The sequence below is a fragment of the Aquila chrysaetos genome, chromosome 3, assembly GCF_900496995.4.
Source record: "Aquila chrysaetos chrysaetos chromosome 3, bAquChr1.4, whole genome shotgun sequence".
NCBI lineage: Eukaryota > Metazoa > Chordata > Aves > Accipitriformes > Accipitridae > Aquila > Aquila chrysaetos.
In genome coordinates, this window is record NC_044006.1 from 55,412,241 (window position 1) to 55,431,819 (window position 19,579).

Consider the following 19,579-nt stretch of genomic DNA (forward strand, 5'->3'; position numbering starts at 1 on the left):
CCAAATTCAACAGAGTTTGGAGTAACTCAGGGAAGTGCAGGAACTGAGAAAAGTAACCTCCTTGGAAATTCAGTAACTATTAGTGGCCCCATACTTTTCCCCCTACCTGCTCAACCATCAGGTATACCTAAATTTGAGAAGAATCCAAACAAAAACATTCTGTTTTCAGGGAATTTTCTTTCTAATTTAAGTAGTGATGAAAGTCTTGCTGAAATCTCAGTAAGAAACAACACAAAACTAACCAAATATTTGTGCTTTAAAACAGTAAGTACAATGGGGTCAACTTTAATTAAAAAAGCCCAACAACGAAGTATACATTGCACTTGCAGATTCTGACACATTTTGACTATTGATAATACATCTCCTTTCTTTAAGAAGATTCTAATTTGACAAATAATCAAGATATAGAATCAAGATTAGATTAGAATTTGCAAAGTGTGGGAGGTGTTGGCAGCTCTCAGACAGGAGGTAAATAAGTAGGCAATGAGTCAGTTAACACTGAATCCTCTTCAAGAGGTTAACCTCCCAGCAAAAGCATATGTATATAATGGAGCTCAAGACAGATACTAGGGTTTTGGGGGCTTGGGTGTTTTTCACTGGAAAAGAAAAAAGTCAATGCAACAAACAATTGTTTTTAATTCTGGAGGGCAAAAAAAACCCCAAAATATCAGGTATGATACTTGCAAGCCAAAAGAAAGAGAACTGAGAACTTAACTAAAGTTAAGATCAACATGTTTGCAAGGGCCACGTTATTCACTGTTAACATGCCCGCTTCTACGATTACGATGCCCGGTCTTAGCATCTATACCTTGTCAGAGCTGAAGTTGGCAAGAAAACACCCAAATGTCCAACTGGGAGGCCAAAAGCCTGCAATTAATCAAACATGCAACTAAACAAAGACTCATTTTTGTGAGATCATTACTGTCCTCTAGAACAGCCTGTAGTGAAAGATCAACTCCAAGAAGTCCTTAACATTCACAGTTACACTGGGTTAAGTTATACTCCCAGGAAGAGGGGAGAGAGTTACAAACGCAGCACCCTCTGGGACCAGATCAAGGAGCTACTCTACGGACAGCAGTGTAGCAGCCCAAACACTCACACAGGAGAGAGAAGAGAATCTGTAGTATTTAGTAGAAGTCTGCAGAAACAAAAGATGGAGTTGTGTAACTGAGGCAGGGAGAAAATTTTCTGTTGTAGAATGAAGATACTGCCTGATCACCTAGACGATTCTGTTAAGAATTTCTACACTCTCAGTTTAAAATAATCAAATTTAAATCTATTTGAAAGCCTGTATACCAAGCTGACATTTTGTACAGAATTTAAACACAGAACAGACCCAGAGGCCTGGCAAGAGGTTATAAACACAAGAGAGTGAAAAAACCAAATGTGTACAAGACCTAGGACTTCACCACCTCTGGCAAAACTGAGATAAAAATACTAGGCAGAGCAATTTCACCTTTGCTAAGGTTCATTTAATGACATACCCTTCTACCTTCTTGAACTGTCCACAGACTTCTGCCTTTTCCTCTAACATCTCACATACAGCAAACAAATGATGCCACTGTGTCCTTGAGATGACTCCCAAGAGCTTTTGTGTCGAACATAAGTCTACTAGGAGTTTCAGCAAACGCCGTTCCTGAACAGATGCCCTCAGCAGGCACCGAACCCCAAGTCACACCAGTGCGTCTCACTTGTCCTCTTGCCTTTCAGCAGGAGCCGGCCCCAGTTACACCACAGGGGAATTCTGCTCACTGGGATTACCTAAGGGTCAACGTTTTATTTAGTTTGGTGAAATAATGAACGACTACTCAAAAAAAAGTTTGGCAGCTATGGAGAAAAAGCAGCTTTGCCAAGCTTTACTAATGTTATCCCCAGTTAAACTGTACTTTTACCAGTATAATCTTAGTTGGTTCTTTGACCAGCTCAAGGTCTTTTTCATATAGACATGCATAATTTTTTAGCTAGGAAAGAGGGAAGACAGGACTAAATTGCTGTAAAATATACATGCATTTAAAACTACTCTTTTAAAAAAAATCTTCCAAAATCCCAGTCCTCAGCTTATGATGTTCAGGTTTAGAGCTTTCACACTGCCTCTTGCAAAATAAATACTCGTACCTTTGTCTGACAGTTACCCAGGGACCATTCAGAGAAGTTATTTATGCACAGTCCCCTGCTTGGGTCAGTCTTTTTTTACTGTTGCAGGCCACAGAATGTAAAAAGAGGGTTTAAAGTGAGACCCACTTGTCCCTCAGCTATTTAGGCACGCCTGCAACCCAGAGATTTGGCAGCAGGCAGCACACAGAAACTGCTACTGAGTAAACAGGTTTGTCCAACACAAGTTACAACCAGAGATACCAAGCAAATTAGGGCAAAAGCAAAACCAAAACATCTCAGGACTTTTTGTCCTTCTCATACTCTGCCTTGAAAAGAACCAAAAGGCTCCAAAACTGGGAGTGAGAATGGCTGGGAAGGGAGGAACTTTGTTGCTCAACTTGTAGTAATTACACTGGACATGACAGCACAAAGGATATGCAAAGGTAACAAGATTAAAAGCAAAGACTCCTATTAAAAGCTTTTCTCTTCATTAAATATTCTTGTATAATAAGATCTGAGTTCTCCTTTGTCTGGTCAGATACACATTTCATGGTGTCATCGTATAGGTATCTCACTCTTAGAAGTTTGGGGAAGGAAAAAAAAAAAAGTTTCCCACTTCTGTGAAAGCTAATCTTTAAACGTGAAATCTCTTTTGCTGAACTACCCTGTCACCACCAAAGTGACGCAACTTGGATCGCAGGTCCCACAGGGGAAGCAGGAAAAGGATATGCAACTCAGGTTGATGCTACGTCTAGCTGTCAGGTCAGGAAACATAACCTTTTCACGCATCACACCCACACATCTGCCCCAGTCCAGCCCACCACACAGACCACAGCTGGTTATACTAAGAAAAATATTCAACATTAGACTTGGGGAAGATTTTGACCGTGTCAGTCCAGTGGAGACATGCTTATACCAGGAGCACTTCACTGACAGGGCGGCGAGCCTACACACTGAGGCGGAGGTGTACCTAAGTGCAGACATGGTCTAAGGTATTTTTAACTGCATCCATGATGACAATTTTGTCAGTCTGATGAATAAGGAAGAAGTAAGGCCAGCACAAAAGTGACGTGCAAATCAAAATTCAGCCGAGGCAAAAGAAGAGTCAAAACACCTCTTTCTGCCCCAAAAAGACTTAACCTTGCCCCCAAAAAGACTTAACCGCCCCCAAAAAGACTTAACCTTGCCATAGAAACAGGCTGTGGATATGACTCTGAGACAGTCACTTAGGCCCACAGTTTTATGATTTTGTCTGCAAGTTACAAATGCAAGCCCATGATCACACCCACACACCTTTCCACTTATGTACACACATCTGGTGTTTTGCATAAATGTGAAAAAAGACTTTTGCTTCTCCCAGCATGTGCTGGGGTTTTGTTGATTTTTGGGGTTTTTAACTGAAAAATGGGGATACTTACTGCATTTGGGGAGGAGTGTGGCAAAGGCAGAATAACTTACTTTGTGGAGCTTTGAGCAAAACCATGAAAAGCTGACGTGAAATAATCAGGAGGAGCACGACAGTTACCCTACTCAGATGGTCAAACTGTTTTGGCTCCCTTGGTTTTGATTTGAGATTATCTTTCCCACTGAATATTTGTCAGTGTTATTTTAATTGCCTTGACACCAAAATCTGCTTTAGCAGAAACAGCGTTTTGTAATATCAACATCTGTTTTAAATTACATGGAATAGTAATTTTAAGTTAGCAATTTCTCAAATTTAAAACCAAACATGTACTTCAGATGTTTATTTTTAAGCTGTAAAGGCCTAAGCCTGTGTGGGGTTTTTGCCTCTACAGTATTTTTTCCTCTCTCTGTGAATAAGTGAGGTTGCAAAACTACATTTCTGAAGATGTTATATAGAACTTTTTGATCACAAAAATCAGCTCTCATGTATATGGGCAAGACTGCAAAAAATTTCCAAGTAGTATTATTTATACTAGGGCTGTCCTTGGTTCATAAAGAAAATGGAGGCTTAGATGCAAAGGGCTTTCCCATTACTGTATTAGACTACCACCACTTCAAGAGAATAAGAAGGTCCTGACCAGAAGGGCTTAAGTGCTTCAAATTCCACTTACTAACAAACTACCATTACTAACAACCTCTCTGTATGCAAATGAAACTTTCATACATTTCAGTTCTTGGAAATGCAAGTTTTTTGAGCATGAAAACCTAGTAGCAAGGCCTTAAAACCTAACCCAACAGATACTCCTCAAAGCTCTGCATGTTTCCTCTGCCTCCCCCTTCAAGTCTGTAAGGCTGTACGACAAGATGTAAATCTCGCCTGCTAAAACTGAGCACTGCCTCCAGTACCATAGAAATATTTATTAAAAAAAAAAAAAAACAACCTAAAAGTAGTGCTGATTATAAAGTTGCCATTTAACAATAATCAAAGGGGTATACTACTAAAACATTCAAAATAAATAATTTGTGAGGGTTGGGGGAGTTGTTTAAAGGTCATACTTTTTCCTCATCTGTTTACTAAATGTTCTGTGCCCAAAGCCTTCCTGACATTGAGCATAAGGAGCTATTTAGAATGAACTGAGACACCTTACAAAGCTAGGCTCAGCAGGGTGGATTCAGGTGCAATAAATACATTTTTGCATTTTGTAAGAGCATACAAAGCTATTTTGTAAACAACATTTTATTATGAAACAGAACAAGTACAGCATAATGCATCTAGCAGGAGCAAGCTGCAGACACAGAATAGAACAGCAATGAGTCACACAACATACATAACCCTGCATCTAAAAAACAGGAGCAGAAACGGAGGACAAAGACATTCGCACAGTTGAGAGCTATAAAATGGTATTTTCTGCTGCAGTCATTCAGTGCTCAAGCACATGAAAAAGCTACAAATTAAAAAAAAAAAATTTGAAGTCATACATACATGTACAAACGATGTTTTTTTGTTGTCAATATTATAAGGACCTATTTTCTAATGTCAAGTATAGCTTGAAAGTAACTTCATTTGCAAAGCAATCCTACTAGAGACTGATACGTAACATACAAACTCTACCTCATTCTAAAAAAATGAGGGTTAAAATAGCATGAGATTAAACACTGATCAGCAGCAATGGAGACCATTCAAAATTTAGCAAGTCAGTTGACACAGTCATAGTCTCCAGTAATAAGAATGCTCATAAATTGCTTAGCTATATAAAACCTTATCTAAAAGCTCAAAGCAAACTTTAAAGCTACCTCAAAAATTAATACACTATGATAGGGAGAAAACAGGGAATAATTAGGCTCCTATTACCATGGGTTAATCTCCCAGATCAAGAGTAGATCTTTGTGTTTGCTGTAGTGTAAGATTTTTCTTTTCATTTGATGGAATTTGTTTGAATACTTCAGCCTGCAGAAAAATAGTAGTAAACTAGATTCTCAAAGATTACAGGAAAATAAAGTAATTCAAAAGTCAGTATTAGACTTCATATATCAGAACCATGATAGAAAACTGATACTAATACTTAGAGGCTTTTTCTGCTGGAAAGATCTACCACTAATTTAATGAAACTTCACATTACTTGGAAGCATTCACTTTCTTATTTAAAGATGAATAAAGCAGCTTCTTTGAAATACTCATTAACATACATTCGGGATATTCAACAACAACAAGTTTTGGGGAGAATGGCGTACAACCCACAGCCACAGCAGTTGTCCCTCAAAGCTCAGTGAGACCCAAGCTGGAGTAGAGCGGCAAGCTGCGATTCAGAACACACCAAAGTGCAATTCTTTGTTCCCCGGCTGCTTCTTACACACTGCTTCTGCACTTGCTGTCACAGCAGCCTGAGCGCGTAGCTGCAAGCCTAGCTACACTGCAGAGGGCAGCTACAGCTCGGTCACACACACAAACAGAGAGGAAACTGGAGTAGGAATAAGGTACGAATGAATTCTAGACAGGCATCACCCGCCTATCAATCTATGTCCCCTGGCACATCAGGTTGGCTCCTACAAAGAGCAATAAATAATCATTCTCTGCTCTTAGCGGTGTTACTTTTACATATTTGGGAATCATCAACTGTGGCATATTTACGTAAACAAACGTAACAAAAGCACCAAGATAATTAAACACTATTTTGTCCCTTCTTAATATCCCAGATTTATATTACTATAATTATTTTTGACACAACTATTTTAGCATGCATGCCACGAATTCACTGACAGAACAGCGAGCATCGAAGTTTTCCCCTTTCCTGCCTTTTAGACAAGTCAGTCCTCCTAAGTCTCTTAGATTCCTATTGCCACATTTAAGATGCAGAGCTGCTCGTTGCCAAGCAAATCCTGGGGGCAGGAGACAACAAACAACGTACATCCTCAATCATCAATCACCTACAGAAATGCTCTCAACCAGATGAATCAGAAATTCATGAGGCAGATATTTGTGTAGCTGTGTACAGATTAACCTATTTTTAGGTTACTCCAGCCACTCCTAGTTGCGACAACAAAGCGTTTTCTCTGCAATCACGTTTTCTAGTCCCTCAAAAAAAAAGCAAAAAAGTAAACGTAAACGAAGTCGATTTTTAAAACACGTTCCTCCCATTTCCCTGCCCCAAAAGCCCCCAACTGCAGAGCGAGCCAGACCCTTGGCACCTCATGCCTGGACGGAGCCAGGCTGCTCACAGCCCAACACCCTGGGTCGGGTGCAAGGGGCTGCATTTATGCCAGCTGCCTCTCCTGTCAGCTCCCCAAGCAACTGGAGACAGCGCCTGATCCACAGCGTGGGAAGATTTAAGGCGCAAGATTAGCGGAGAAGGAACTACAACCAGAACAACAGCGTTTGCTCCGGCTAACGCCTTGGTAAAACACGCGCTCTGCTCCACTCTCCACGGCGTGTGCATTTAGAGGTAATATTTCCTTCTGGACAATAGGTGATGTTGAGGAGGACTGTCTGCAGGACAGACGGACACAGACGACGCCTGGACAGGTCCCCAGGCCGGGGAGGGGAGCGTGTGAGGGGGGTGTGGGGGGCTCTGAGGGCGCCCGCCCCGAGGGAGCTGGAACCAACCGGAACAAGTAAGGGAGCAAGGGGGCATTTCCCCAGAGCGCCGTGACCCGCTACGGCGGGCTTCCTAACGGCCAAAAAACCCCAAGAAAAGCCCCCAAATCCTGAAAAAGCACCGACGACAAAACAGGATTTAGCCTGCCTTTTAGGGCCCGCTTTTAAGGCCGGTGTCCGGCGGGGAAGCGCCCGCCCCGCCGCTCCCCTCACCTCAGGCCGGGGGCCCGGCACCCCGCCTCTCCCTTCGGCGGAGGCCACCCCGGGGGGGGGGAAGGCAAGGCGAGCCGAGCCGAGCCGAGCCGGGCGGCAGGGTCCTCACACGCTGCCAACTGCGGCGGAAGGCGGCCCGGGAGGAGGGCGCGGGGTGCCGCCGGCGGAGCCCCTCGGCCGCGGGCGGCACACGCGCAGGCGCCGCGGTGGAGCACCGGGCCGGGCCGCGCCATGCAGGCCGCCCACCGGCTGACAGGAGCGTGCCTCGCACGCCCTCCGCTCCGCAGCCCGCCCCAACTCGGGGCCCGCTCCGGGCGGCGAGGGGAGCCCGGCCCGGCCCGCAACAGCGGCCGCGGCGGCACCTCCAGCCCTACCACTGCCGCGGCGGCAGACGCGGGGGCTGCCTCCCCGAGCCGTGCCCGCCCGCCCGCCCGGCCCGCAGCGCGCCCCTACCCCTTGGCGTGCTCGGCCTCCTCCTCATTGTCGCCGTCTATGCCGCAGGTATCCTGGTCATCCAGCTCCAGGCTCTGCTGGCTGGCCGCAGACTCGCTGTCCTCCGCCATCACGGGGGAAGGAGGGAGGGGAGGGGGCGGGGGAGCCTTTGAAAGGAACCGGGGCGCACGGGCAGATGCAGTCCGGAGGAGCTCCCTCTAGCTGCTGTCCTCCCCCGTGCTGCCGGAGGAGGCGGAGGCCGCCGGGGCTGCCCGGCCGCTCCGCGGCGCCCCACAGGGGACGGGACGGGACGGGACGGGACGGGACGGGACGGGACGGGACGGGACGGGACCGGACCGGGCCGGGCCGGGCCGGGCCTTGCCGCGGGGGGCTCGGCGCCCTGCCCTGCCCCGCCCCGCCCTGCCCCTCACAGCCGGGCGGGGCCCGGCCCCCGTCCGACTCCCTCGTAGCCGGCATCTGACCCGCGGCCCCTGACTTCCGCGGGCCTCGGGTCCCCGCAGGCAGGGCGCTGCCCCCCCGTCGCCGGGGGAGGCCCGAGGGGCAGGCCCGGCGGTGCCCGTCCCCGCGCCGTGGGGTCGGGGCCTGCAGGCAGGCGAGGGCCCGCTCGGTGGGGCGGCAGCTGCCGGGCCTCAGGAGCCTCGGAGCGCGTTTTGGCAGCTCCCTGTGTTTCCTTCTCGCGCCATACGTACTTGGACGCCAAAGGTGCCACTGGTAGACGCTGCCGAGGCCGCCGCGGCGATCCCCCTCACAGCCGTGGCCACTGGCTCTCGCAGCCCTTGTTGTTTTCCCGAAGCCTTTGGTATTTCTGCAAGCTCCATGCTAGAAAAACTGGAGTTAAGTGGTAATGGTTTGAACCCAGGAAAACAAAGAAAGAGAAACTCGTATTAATTATTTGAACTCTCGTGATTTCCAGGGTCATATCAAGACTTCTGGCAGGGATTCAGAATTTCTGAGTGCTTGGTTTGGCAGTGCTGCCAAACATCACTTTCTCCTTACCCCCACTGCCCTCTTGAAAGTCATTTAATGTGAGGAAGATGCTGCTTCCTTGCATTTTGATTTAAGGTGGTGATTTGGATTTCTTTTTCCTATTTTTGATTTAGGGTGGTGTAATGTTTTGCTCTATCAGATATTGTGGGTGACATGTCAAGTAAAAGATCTCACTGGCCAAGCAGAAGACAGCTAGATGTCCCTCCAGCTGTGCCCTCGCAGTCAAACTCTGCACCTATGCGTACTGAGCACCAGCTCTGGGCCGCTCTGTGTCCCACTGCGCTTGGTCCTTTACAACATGCGAGTTGCCACAGGAACTTGTAATTCAAACGCATAAGATTCTTGAAGAGTCAAAGGCAGACAACGTAATAATGACAAATCCAATGCCCCGGTCACCCTTTCAAGCTGTACGTCGTTTGTAACAATTCTCCTAAACTACCTCCCAGCTTCTCTTGGCCTAACCAAGTAGTCAGTTGCATCATCCAGAAAGTGCTGCCCTTGTGCTGCCAAATAATTACTGAATTTTTGTTTCCTGCCACAGGCAGACTTGGGGAAGCCCTTCCTGCTTTGTTGTGAAAGGACAGAAGGAAAGACAATTCTGAATGGGTAATGGAGTATGGGTTTATCAGCTGTATGATCTATCACGTTACACTCTGATGTCTCAGGACTAGGTTCAAACCTTCAGTGACTGCTATCTATGCTGGACTTCTATCATCTGACCGGTATTTTCTGTCTTGACAGTTTTGAAGTACTAGCTGTGGTGACTGGAAAATTCAAGGGTACTAAATCAATAAAGCTAGAAAATATTCAACCAGCACGTTCCAAATAAAATAAACTGTAACATAGCACATGTATCTTTAAAAACAGCAGTTGTTCCTGAATATGGCTAAATTGTTAAGGTGGTGTTGATCTTCCACAAATGAGTGAAGGGAGAGAGAAAAAAATTCTAGACAGGTGGCCTACCCTCAACTGTTGCAAAACTGATGGGAGGCTTGTAATTAACACTTGGCCATGTATGACCTCCCAATGTCAAGCCATCACTGTAGGTCAGAGGGGAAATGTGCCTACCGTGTTACCACAGTTTGAAATGACCTTTAGAACTAAACCTTCACTCAGTTGTAATGTGTAGGAGAGAAAGAAAATCTCAAAACAAAGGCACAATACCCAATAGTTTTCAATAACAAAAAACAATTGTGAACAGTGGTGCCATAGCCTGGAGTGAAGTTAATCCAGTGATTACTAATGATTTTTTTTTTCCCTCATAATAATGTGTAGGAGAAAGTGAAGAACAGTATGTCAATGACTAAACAGCTATATTGAATCACTGTGTTGGAGAAACTGTCGGTTTATCCATCTTCTGTCCTTTACCACAATTTTCCTCACTTCATTGAGCTGAATGGAGTATAGGAAGCCTGGATCCTGACTCTTTGTGCAGTTCACAGAGACAATTAGAAAGGCAATACGAATCTCTCCCAGCAAGCTATCACTTGCTGTCCCTGCTAGAAGGTCTCCCTGGAAGGGGGATCAGGCAGAGTATAGCTGCAGAACGGCTGCTATTCTAGGGTTCATAGCATGCATGAGGAATATCCTCATGGATATTACAGTTTATCTCCTGAGAGGCGCAACTGAGATTATACTCCAGATTCCACTGTTACAAGGCCAACTGACAACACTGAATTGTGCTCTGCATTTCATGAATATGTTACTTTTGCTTATACCACAAGTAGAGAAGTTGACCAGAAGCGAGAGGTATGCATCTGTCCTGCACTGAGGAATTCTGATGTAGTTTTGCATTTCTGAAATTACCAGACAGATTCCCAGAGTGTTTAAATTCACTTTACAGACACTGCTCAGCAGTTGCACTACTTGATAAATGTTAGCTATCACATGTATAGGTGTCTTCCCAAAATAGAGCAGTAAGGTGAAAAAATGTACCCCTGAACTTCAGGACCCCACATGTTGAACCACAGTGAGTTAATGGAGTATGTACCACTAGGACAGTAAGCAGCATGGATGGCACCTGATGTACCCGAACAGGCTGTCTGTGGGCATCTGTACTTCCAAGACCTCTGTTGTCACAGGTGGGTATGTCCGGGAACTCCCCAAACTGCTGCATACAAGTGATGCAGACATAACCCACGCACTCGCACCAGTCTAAGCAGACCATCAAAAGCTATCAGAAATGTTTCATTTTAAACCTAGCAGGTAAAGAGCCTGTGTTTGTGAAGATGTGAATTTAGTTTTTAACTGGTTAAGACGACTTCTTCCTAGATGTACAGGGAACATAAGAGCCTTTTATTTTATGAAGATTAAAAAGAAGAAAGCACAGTTGTTTTACACAAAAGCTAAAAAATGAATAACAAAGGAAAATAGACTTCCTAATCAGGATATACACTTCACTTAATACTAAACAGCTTATCATGAAATCAATTAAAATAATTCCAGCATTTGATGAATTATTCATTGGTTGGTTGGTTATTTTCATAGGTCTCCTTAGAGCTTTAGTAGTGACTCTGGGTTTGCTGCTAGATGTAGCCAAAATATCCAGTTGCTTATGGCAACAAATTGGAAGAAAAGAAGAGAGAAAGGTCAGTGAAGCATTACAGATGTAGCTCTGCCTAGGTGCTCCCACCACTATCAGCCAGCAACGAACAGACCAGTGTATAGGGGACCCTCTACACCACCATAAATCTCAGCTTTCTGGATCTTTCCCCATCCTACTTCCCTTTCCAGGTTCTGTCTCTCCTCTGCTTTCCATAACAGATGCAGTCATGGGTCTGTCATGGCTACACAAAATTAAACTGTGCCTACAAGTCTGAGAGGCTTTGAGCCACCTTGAACGTAAGTATATGAGTATAGGCCCAGATCCACAAATGGACTTTGGTGTTGCCATGTTTAACTTTTTCCTAGTTGACTCCCACAGCAAAATCCAGGACTCAAAATGAAACCCTACAAACACTCAAATACTTGGGGCATTTCAGTGGCTGCCATGAGTTCAAAAGAACCCTAGACTACTGAGGAGGAGCTGTCTAAGGCTGGCGGTGAGAAATACTGAGGATTGGGAAGCCTTAACTCCCAGGGCCGTACGCAGCTTTGTCCAATCTTGCCTGTTGGATGAACCATCAAGTGAGACTGTGTAGTACGTGGTCAGGGTCATACCCTTCTGTTTGCTCTTCTGCGACTTGAATAAAGCCAGCCAGTCACTGATACAGTTTCCCTCAAGCACCCAGGCAAAATCCAGACTTGTTTACTTGCCTAGTGATACATATTAATTACATCCCAGTGAGCTAGTGATATATATCATTCAGACTATTGGCATCATTTGATTAGTCTATGTGTTCTGAGTATTAAACACTGCAGAAGTACCTGAAATTTTCATGCAGTCATAGGACTGTTCCTAACTTTATACACCACATTGAAATATTCATGGCATTTATAATTTAAAATAGATTTAATATTGCAAGTAAATAATAAACAACTTGGTGTGAACTTTTTGTAGTCTTGTAAATCGGAAGCAAAACTGATCCAACTTGAAAATTAGCTAATAGTTTAGTGTTTTCTCTATTTTCCTAATAAATATTTAAAAAAAAAAGTTATGGAGCAAACAAATATGTTTAGACTTTGCCTTACACAAGTACCTACTAGTACTATCTCTCAATGATTTTTTTTTATTGGTGGCCCTCTATGCTGAGAACTTAAATACTGCCGCCTTTAATCCTGAATGAGATGCAAGGGTGAGACAATACAGTTTGAAAATACACTGAACAAATGCACCAAAACAAATGTATATAGATGTCACAGCTAACAACAGAATAGGTAGAAATGGTTAGGGAATGAAATGAGCTTGTGATCCCATATGTTGCACACTTGTATCCACGTGAGATCACGTCTCTGATCTTTATGGTTTGTCTCACCCGCTGTACATCTTTTTAGCCTCCTGCTGCATACCACACTTGGTGAGCTTCAGCCTTGCCTGTCTCATGCAGCCCACTTGCTGCTGGCCTGTGTTGGCTGCAGCATTCAAAGTGGGGGACAAGCACTCTCAAAACAGCCCGCTCTTTCTGCTGCACTCTGATGTTCAAATTTTTGTTGAATTCTGTTTTAAAATGCAGCTCATACCATACCTCTTCTATTTTACATCTTACCTTTTGCACTGAAGCATCTACTTCTCCATGCTGGTGCCTGCATTGGCAAGGGCCGCGGGCTATACAGCATTAAAAAAGCGTTAAGACATTTACATGCATATTGAAAACTTATCGTAGCATTAAAAAATGTGTATGATAAATACAAACCCTCATGCTTAAGGGTATAAGTGATAAGGATAGGAAGACTTTTATCCTGTGGGGTTATTATCACTAGCAGAGATTTCTTCCCCAGTTTTCTGATGCATCTGTTTTTGATGATTGTTGGAAGCAGGATACAAGACTTAGATCAAACACAGGTTCAAACTGGTTCCAGCATTGCAATTCCTCTGTTCCTAGGGTCTCTAGCCCCAAAAGGTAAAAAATAAATAAATCACGTTTTACATTAAAAGATACTTAATAATCAGAACTGACTTTTAAATAATGATTATTACAAATATATACATATTTTGCATTTCTATTTTTTTTTTTCTGTCTTTCAGACCCTTCTCAAACTATATATGTGAATGAGAATTAGTGGTGACAAATTTATTGACAAAGACAGTGTTGACACTGGTGCTGCAAGAGCTCTGACCAATACTCAGCAATTACTTCTGCACATCCAATCTCCAAATCAATCCAATTTACTCCTGTCAGCTCCTAAATCAGTTCTCCCATCAGCCTTTTACAGTTCCCCTGTATCAATGCACCTGCTGTTCCCTCCTCTTTGCAGGGAGGCTGCAGGTACAGCCAAATGCTTTCTTTCCCTGATTCTGGATGGAGGGAGCGATAGATATGTGAATTATTCTTCATCTCTTGACCATTTCAGTATTTTTCCAAAATGAAAGTTTTCAGGTTTATTTTTGTCTGTTTCTGGTAGTTCTTTATCCCCAAAAAGGGGCTCTTTCCTGTGATAGATGTACATTTTTTCCTGCTAGAGTGAAGAGGCTACAGCCTGACTACAACTCTCAGAGCATTTGTAACAGACTAGAACTATTAGGGTGCTCCTGTATGTCCTGTTTGCCCTAAAGTATTTAACACTGTTAGACACCCTAAAATAGAGACTACAGCCTGGAAACCTTGAGAATATCGAGGAGGATAGTTCTCAAAGTTCAGGTCCAGAGAAGGAAACCTAAAAGTCTGGCTATCCCCAAACAAATGGTATGTCTATCAAGTACTTTAGTATTCATTACCTATTCCCATTAGCAAAAACCACTTTTATTTGGAAAGGTGTTCTTCCAGGCTTCGGAGATTGCAGTCTAAAGCCAAGCAGACCTTGGATGAGAATAGTATTTTAGAACGAACAGAATACTCTTTGTGGTGACAACCTGCTCAGGGACAGTATGTTGTTAGATGCTGTATTTCCAACATTTCCATAATAGCCAACAGAAGATCATCTCCAATGTTCTGTAGGTTGCTCCAACTAGAAGTATCCCATTAACTTACAAATCAGATAAATGGATAATGCCAATAAAGGTTCTGCATACCTTCTGGTTGGTTAGAAGCAGATTAACGGTGTTGTTCGGGATGCACACCTACTGCATGGAGAATTACATTGAATTAAGAAGTGTCTCATGGACACAATGTCTTCCCCATGAAGAAAAAGGGAAACCAGACTCTATTATAACTCTTCCATTTCTATACAAAATTTTTGGAGATTTTTACAGTAAGATTTTACCCTTCAGAATTTTACAACTTTCTGCAAAAGAAAAGCCTCTGTCAAATGTTGCAACAATTGCAGAGTAAAGTACTTAAAATATAGACATTAGACAAGCTTTAAGCACAAAATTTAGACGTCAGGTCTAGGCTAGTAGGCAAGTGTGAATAAATCTCATGGAAGTCAGGGGCACAGCAGAAACAGCATCAAGCATGTCTTTGGCCCTGCAGTGTCAGACCACAAGGACAATTAAGTTAATTAATACAAGCCTTTATGAGCTCTTATGCCGGTTCTTCCAGTCAGCCTAGGTGAGCGACCTTTACTTTGGCATTGCTTGATGTTGAAATGCTGAAACTAGCATTTAAGCCAGCTTTTATATTAAATGCACTTACATACATGTGCACATGCATGCATGCACACATGCATGCATGCACATATACACATATATTTATGTAGGTATACTTTGCTGATTTCCAGGAATAAAAGACCAAATCCAGCTCTCAAAAGAAAAACACTCCTCACGCGGGGGAACTTGGCTATCATGTTCTGCTTTCCTCATTGTTATTGTGTTATTTAATATAGGATTATGAGGTGTTAAAATCAAGGTACAGCTAGTGGCATAGACACAAAGAGGCAGACAACTTGAGAAAGCTCACTCTCACCAACACCTACAAGCAGCTTTACTGAAATGTCATTAGAGTGTCACATTGCACGTCCCATCAATGCTGGCCTCACAGCATGGCACAAAACTGAAGGTGGGATCAGGGGGCTGGGTTTATGGAAGGGGCATTCCCTGAAGACCAGGGAGAGGGAAGCCAAGACCCATAGCCTCTCTCATCTCCAGGGGCAGGGGACACTGGGAGAAAGGCTCTGCCCTAAGCATCTGGGTAAGGGTAGTATGTGGGCACATCTCCTGCTGTGTTACTTTCTTTTCATGCAGGCTTTCCTGGGTTTGAGATGTGGTTCCAGCCTCTTCCTTTATAGATGGAAAACTTCCAGAATAAATGTGTAGGGAACAGAATCTACCTGGAGTAGCTTGTGGCGCATATGCCACAGCCAGAGCTGTAAGCTCCAGCGTAAGAGTAGGACAATAATGGGTTTCTACCCAGGGAGAGGAGAAGCTCAGGGGCCAACACTGCTGGGAGTGTGCTTGTGAAAATCGGGGGGGACAGGGGAGAAGACAGTCCTGACGCTTTTTTAAACTCCCCACAACCACTAAATCACCAAAACCCTTTAAAAAACAATGCTTGTAACAGGAGCCCTTTGAAACAACTTCTTCCAGCTTTCATACCCAACATCTCTTGCAGCAGGACCAGCCATTCCTTTGAAAGTGGGATTTCCCATTCCACAGCAGTATTTCAGTTACCATTTCCTACTTTTATAATATAAAATGGAGTGGCAGGACCATTCCTCAGCTGGGTTTATTCAGCAGTGCATATTTCCAGCCACGTGAACACGAAGTGCTTCTCTCCAGAATTACAAAAATAAACTGTAAACAAGTATTTCATTTGTACCTCCCTGTTGTCATCACATTTTCCTTCCCTGCGGCTGTAAGTTTCCAAGGCAGAAGAGATATTTAATGATCAAACAATCTAACTGGCACTGTTTATTCCTAGAAAAAAAGCACATCAATAAAACAAGAAGTACTTCAGTTAAGTGATAATAGACCAGGTGCCACATTTTGCAAGCTAATAAGCTGTGGATACCAGAAGATTATAGCTAAAAAGAACTAGATACCCTTTCTGTTATTACTGTCATGTAGAAGACAGTACATGGTGTCAGTTTACCACTTGGAATTACACGAGTAACATAAAAAAATGCTCCTCTAGTCTGAAAATGGCACTTGGCTGCTGCCTATTTGTCTACCCAAAGCTCCAAATGGTTTGCAGCCTAGAAATGAAAATATCAGACAGATCATGAAAATATTGTGTGTATATCTATCTATCCATCTATCATGATATAGGATATATCATATTATATAATAATCATATATCATACACATATATATATTAAAAAAAAATGAGTAAGGTTAGCACTGAACCTGCCAGCTTACATTTGTCTGTAAGCAGAACAGGAAAAGAATAATAATTGAGTTGCTCTTATTTTTATCAACTTTTGAAACAACTAGTAGTTAAAATTGTTTTAACTTTATCTAAAACCAAGGTGCTATTCACGAGGTGAGAGAACACAGGCACATTTACACTTGAGCACACTACACTGCCATCAGTGATGACGCATTTTGATTTGAATGGAGATGTTATGAGCTGAATACTGCCCCAGCTAAGAGGCTGGGCAAGGTCTCTCAAGCTGACAGCGATCTCTGCACTTGGACTGACAGCAGGCCCATGAAACAACTGATGATCTTGTGCCAGCTGCCTACTGGTGTTACTGAAGTTATAAACTGTGCTTATATTGAAATGAGAAACTGTGTTTTATACCCAGTATGTATGGAGAAACAGTTCAAACAGTTCACCACCAGGTGGCAGATACTCCGACTTTAAGAATTTCGAATGCTAAAAGGACCCAAACAGCAGCACTGATTCAAAAAAACCTTACCTGTCTCCCATACATTTTAGAAAAGCAAACTGACATTCTTCTTCTCTTTTGACCAAGTCCAAGGCTGTACTGGATGGATTCCCAATTCCATGCCCCATGCCCCAGGTTACAGCCTATTGATAGTTTAAGAGCTACTACGTTACAACAAATTTTAATCCTCAGATGAATTCTCGTTGGTTAAGAAAAAAATAATGCCTTTTTTGGTTCACTAGGGACCTTCCTAGAGAAAGGGTAAATATCTAATCCAATACTTGCTCATTTACACCTGTACTATTCTATAGGCTAAACCCTACATGGGATATGTAATTTCTTACCAATTTCAACCATGTTTGTTTAGGATCGTGATATAAAATTGGTCTTTCAGAGCATTCATGGATAGAATGAAGGGCAGAAAATGAAAATACTGCTAAGGTATTTCAAGAGAGCTTAATTCACTTTACTAAAGCTACTCAGTCCTTCCTGTAAGGGAGAAAAGCATCATGAGCAATTTCCAAATGGTGGGGTTTCTTGGTAAGCTGTTCATCTAAGCTCAGCACCACGATTTTGTATATTTGTGTAACGTGTTAGATTGCAAATGCTCTGAGGCAGGAACCATTTTTTCCCTGTATTTGTAGAGGGTTTAGCATGCTGGTAGCCTGACAAAGCACTTAAATCAAATAATAAAAGGTCATTATCACAGTAAGTCAAGGTGCTTTACAGACACTTTAATAAGCTTTGAGAAGCAAGTATTTCAGCAGGAACAAAGTGGGAGCTGGGGGACAACCATTCAGTGAATGGACTCTTAACGAGTGTACTAACTCCCAACAGTCCTAACATTTCATAGGCCCTATGATATAAATGGACTTTGGATAATATAACCTAAGATTTAAAAATTATCTTTACTCTTTCAGTCATTATCCATTTGAAAATCCTGATTGCGGATAGATTAATTGAAGACCTGTTCCTAGTATTTTTTTAAGTCCAACATATTTTCATTACTTTTGTAAGCTTTGTCATTACAATCTTTTGCATTTTTTCCCCATTAATACTTGCCATCAAAAAATACAAAAACAACTGCTTCTCTAGGTTATCTTCTACAGGGACTAAGATCACTTGGAGCTGCTGATGCCAAGACCTTTCCAAGTTATACTTTGTTCTCTATGTTTTTTAAGCTTTATTGGTACTTGCTACACTGTGCAACTGCAAAATATAAGCAACAAAATTTCTTCATATTTTACTGAAGTATCTTCCTCAGTATGTTTACAAAAATTAAAACACAGAACTTGTCACTGGACTGTAAGATTAGGCAAAGTGTGTACAATGGACACACTCTAATCTCAATCCATTGTCTGATCTGTGTTACTCTGTTCCAATTTCATTTAACATGTGGCTCAGATGTGCTGGATATACTGAGAATTATATTCCACACACTATATATTCTGCAAAATCCAACTATTATATGGCTGGTGATATGACCGCAATTAAAAAAAATGCTATTTTAAAGAAGATTTGCAAAATACCCACATTGTGTTTGTTCAAGTGTATTTGCTGTATTAGGACCACAAATAATCAAACCTTCAAACTATGTGTTTTGAACATAAAACCAACACGATTAAAGAAACAAACCACTGCAATTTAATAGCAACAATCTCACTTTACAAGATAATAACGATGGAAACTTTGCAAAGGAATCTGAAAAAGAATGTTATTAAAAATGACAGATTTAAGACAACAGAAAGTTGAAAATTAAATAGCACAATAATTCTAGTACGTGGAAATTTTAACCAGAATGTTTACTTGATGCAGCATTGTGATTAATAAGTGACACTGTATTACCAGCACTTAATGCCATCTGATAAATACTATTCCTTTAAAGTAGCATTTTTCTGTTCAGTGATCTTGCACAGACTGACAATAAGTAACCCAGATCCCAGAGCCAGTTCACATGTGGTCAGTAGCAAAATTTCTAAACAGAACAGGAAAGGACCTGGAACACACGTGATGAGTAAAACATAACTTACTGCTAATATGGTGATTTCAATATTCAATGCACACCACAAATATTATTTTAGATTTCTTTCACAACATACACCACTTCCAAACATGGATCAAAGCAAAACAGAGGTGATGTGACTTTGTGGATGGAGAGGAGCACTGGCCTGGGAACTAGGAAATCAGGATTCAGTTCCTGGCTTGCGCCCAGACTCCCAGGTAAGACATTCAGTAAGACGGAAATCACAACACTGGCCTCCTAAGAAAACCTTGAAATATACTGAAAAAAAGAGCAATGAATCCACGCCAGGGCTTATTATTAAAGATCAAATAGGAACTATATAACACTTTCTCTGATCACTTTACAGATTGCATAATAATTAACTTTATTAAGCATGACTGATGCTAATGCTGCATAAAAATAATTGGATGAAACATGATAAACTGAATGTGTACAAAGGATTCCACAAGAGTGGAAGTCACATACTTTCCCGTCTTTGAACCCAATTCATGAAGAAGTGAGAAGTGTGC

General features: G+C 42.6%; 1 protein-coding gene across 1 annotated transcript in view; it reads right to left on the reverse strand.

Annotated features, from left to right (window-relative positions):
- Positions 1-8,045, reverse strand: part of NMT2 (N-myristoyltransferase 2) — a 38,879-nt gene extending 30,834 nt beyond the window's left edge. The window contains exon 1 of the mRNA XM_030009418.2: positions 7,757-8,045. Coding sequence (XP_029865278.1) covers positions 7,757-7,866 — 110 coding nt within the window. The 5' untranslated portion in view covers positions 7,867-8,045. The remainder of the gene's footprint in view (positions 1-7,756) is intronic.
- Positions 8,046-19,579: the final 11,534 nt, after the last annotated feature.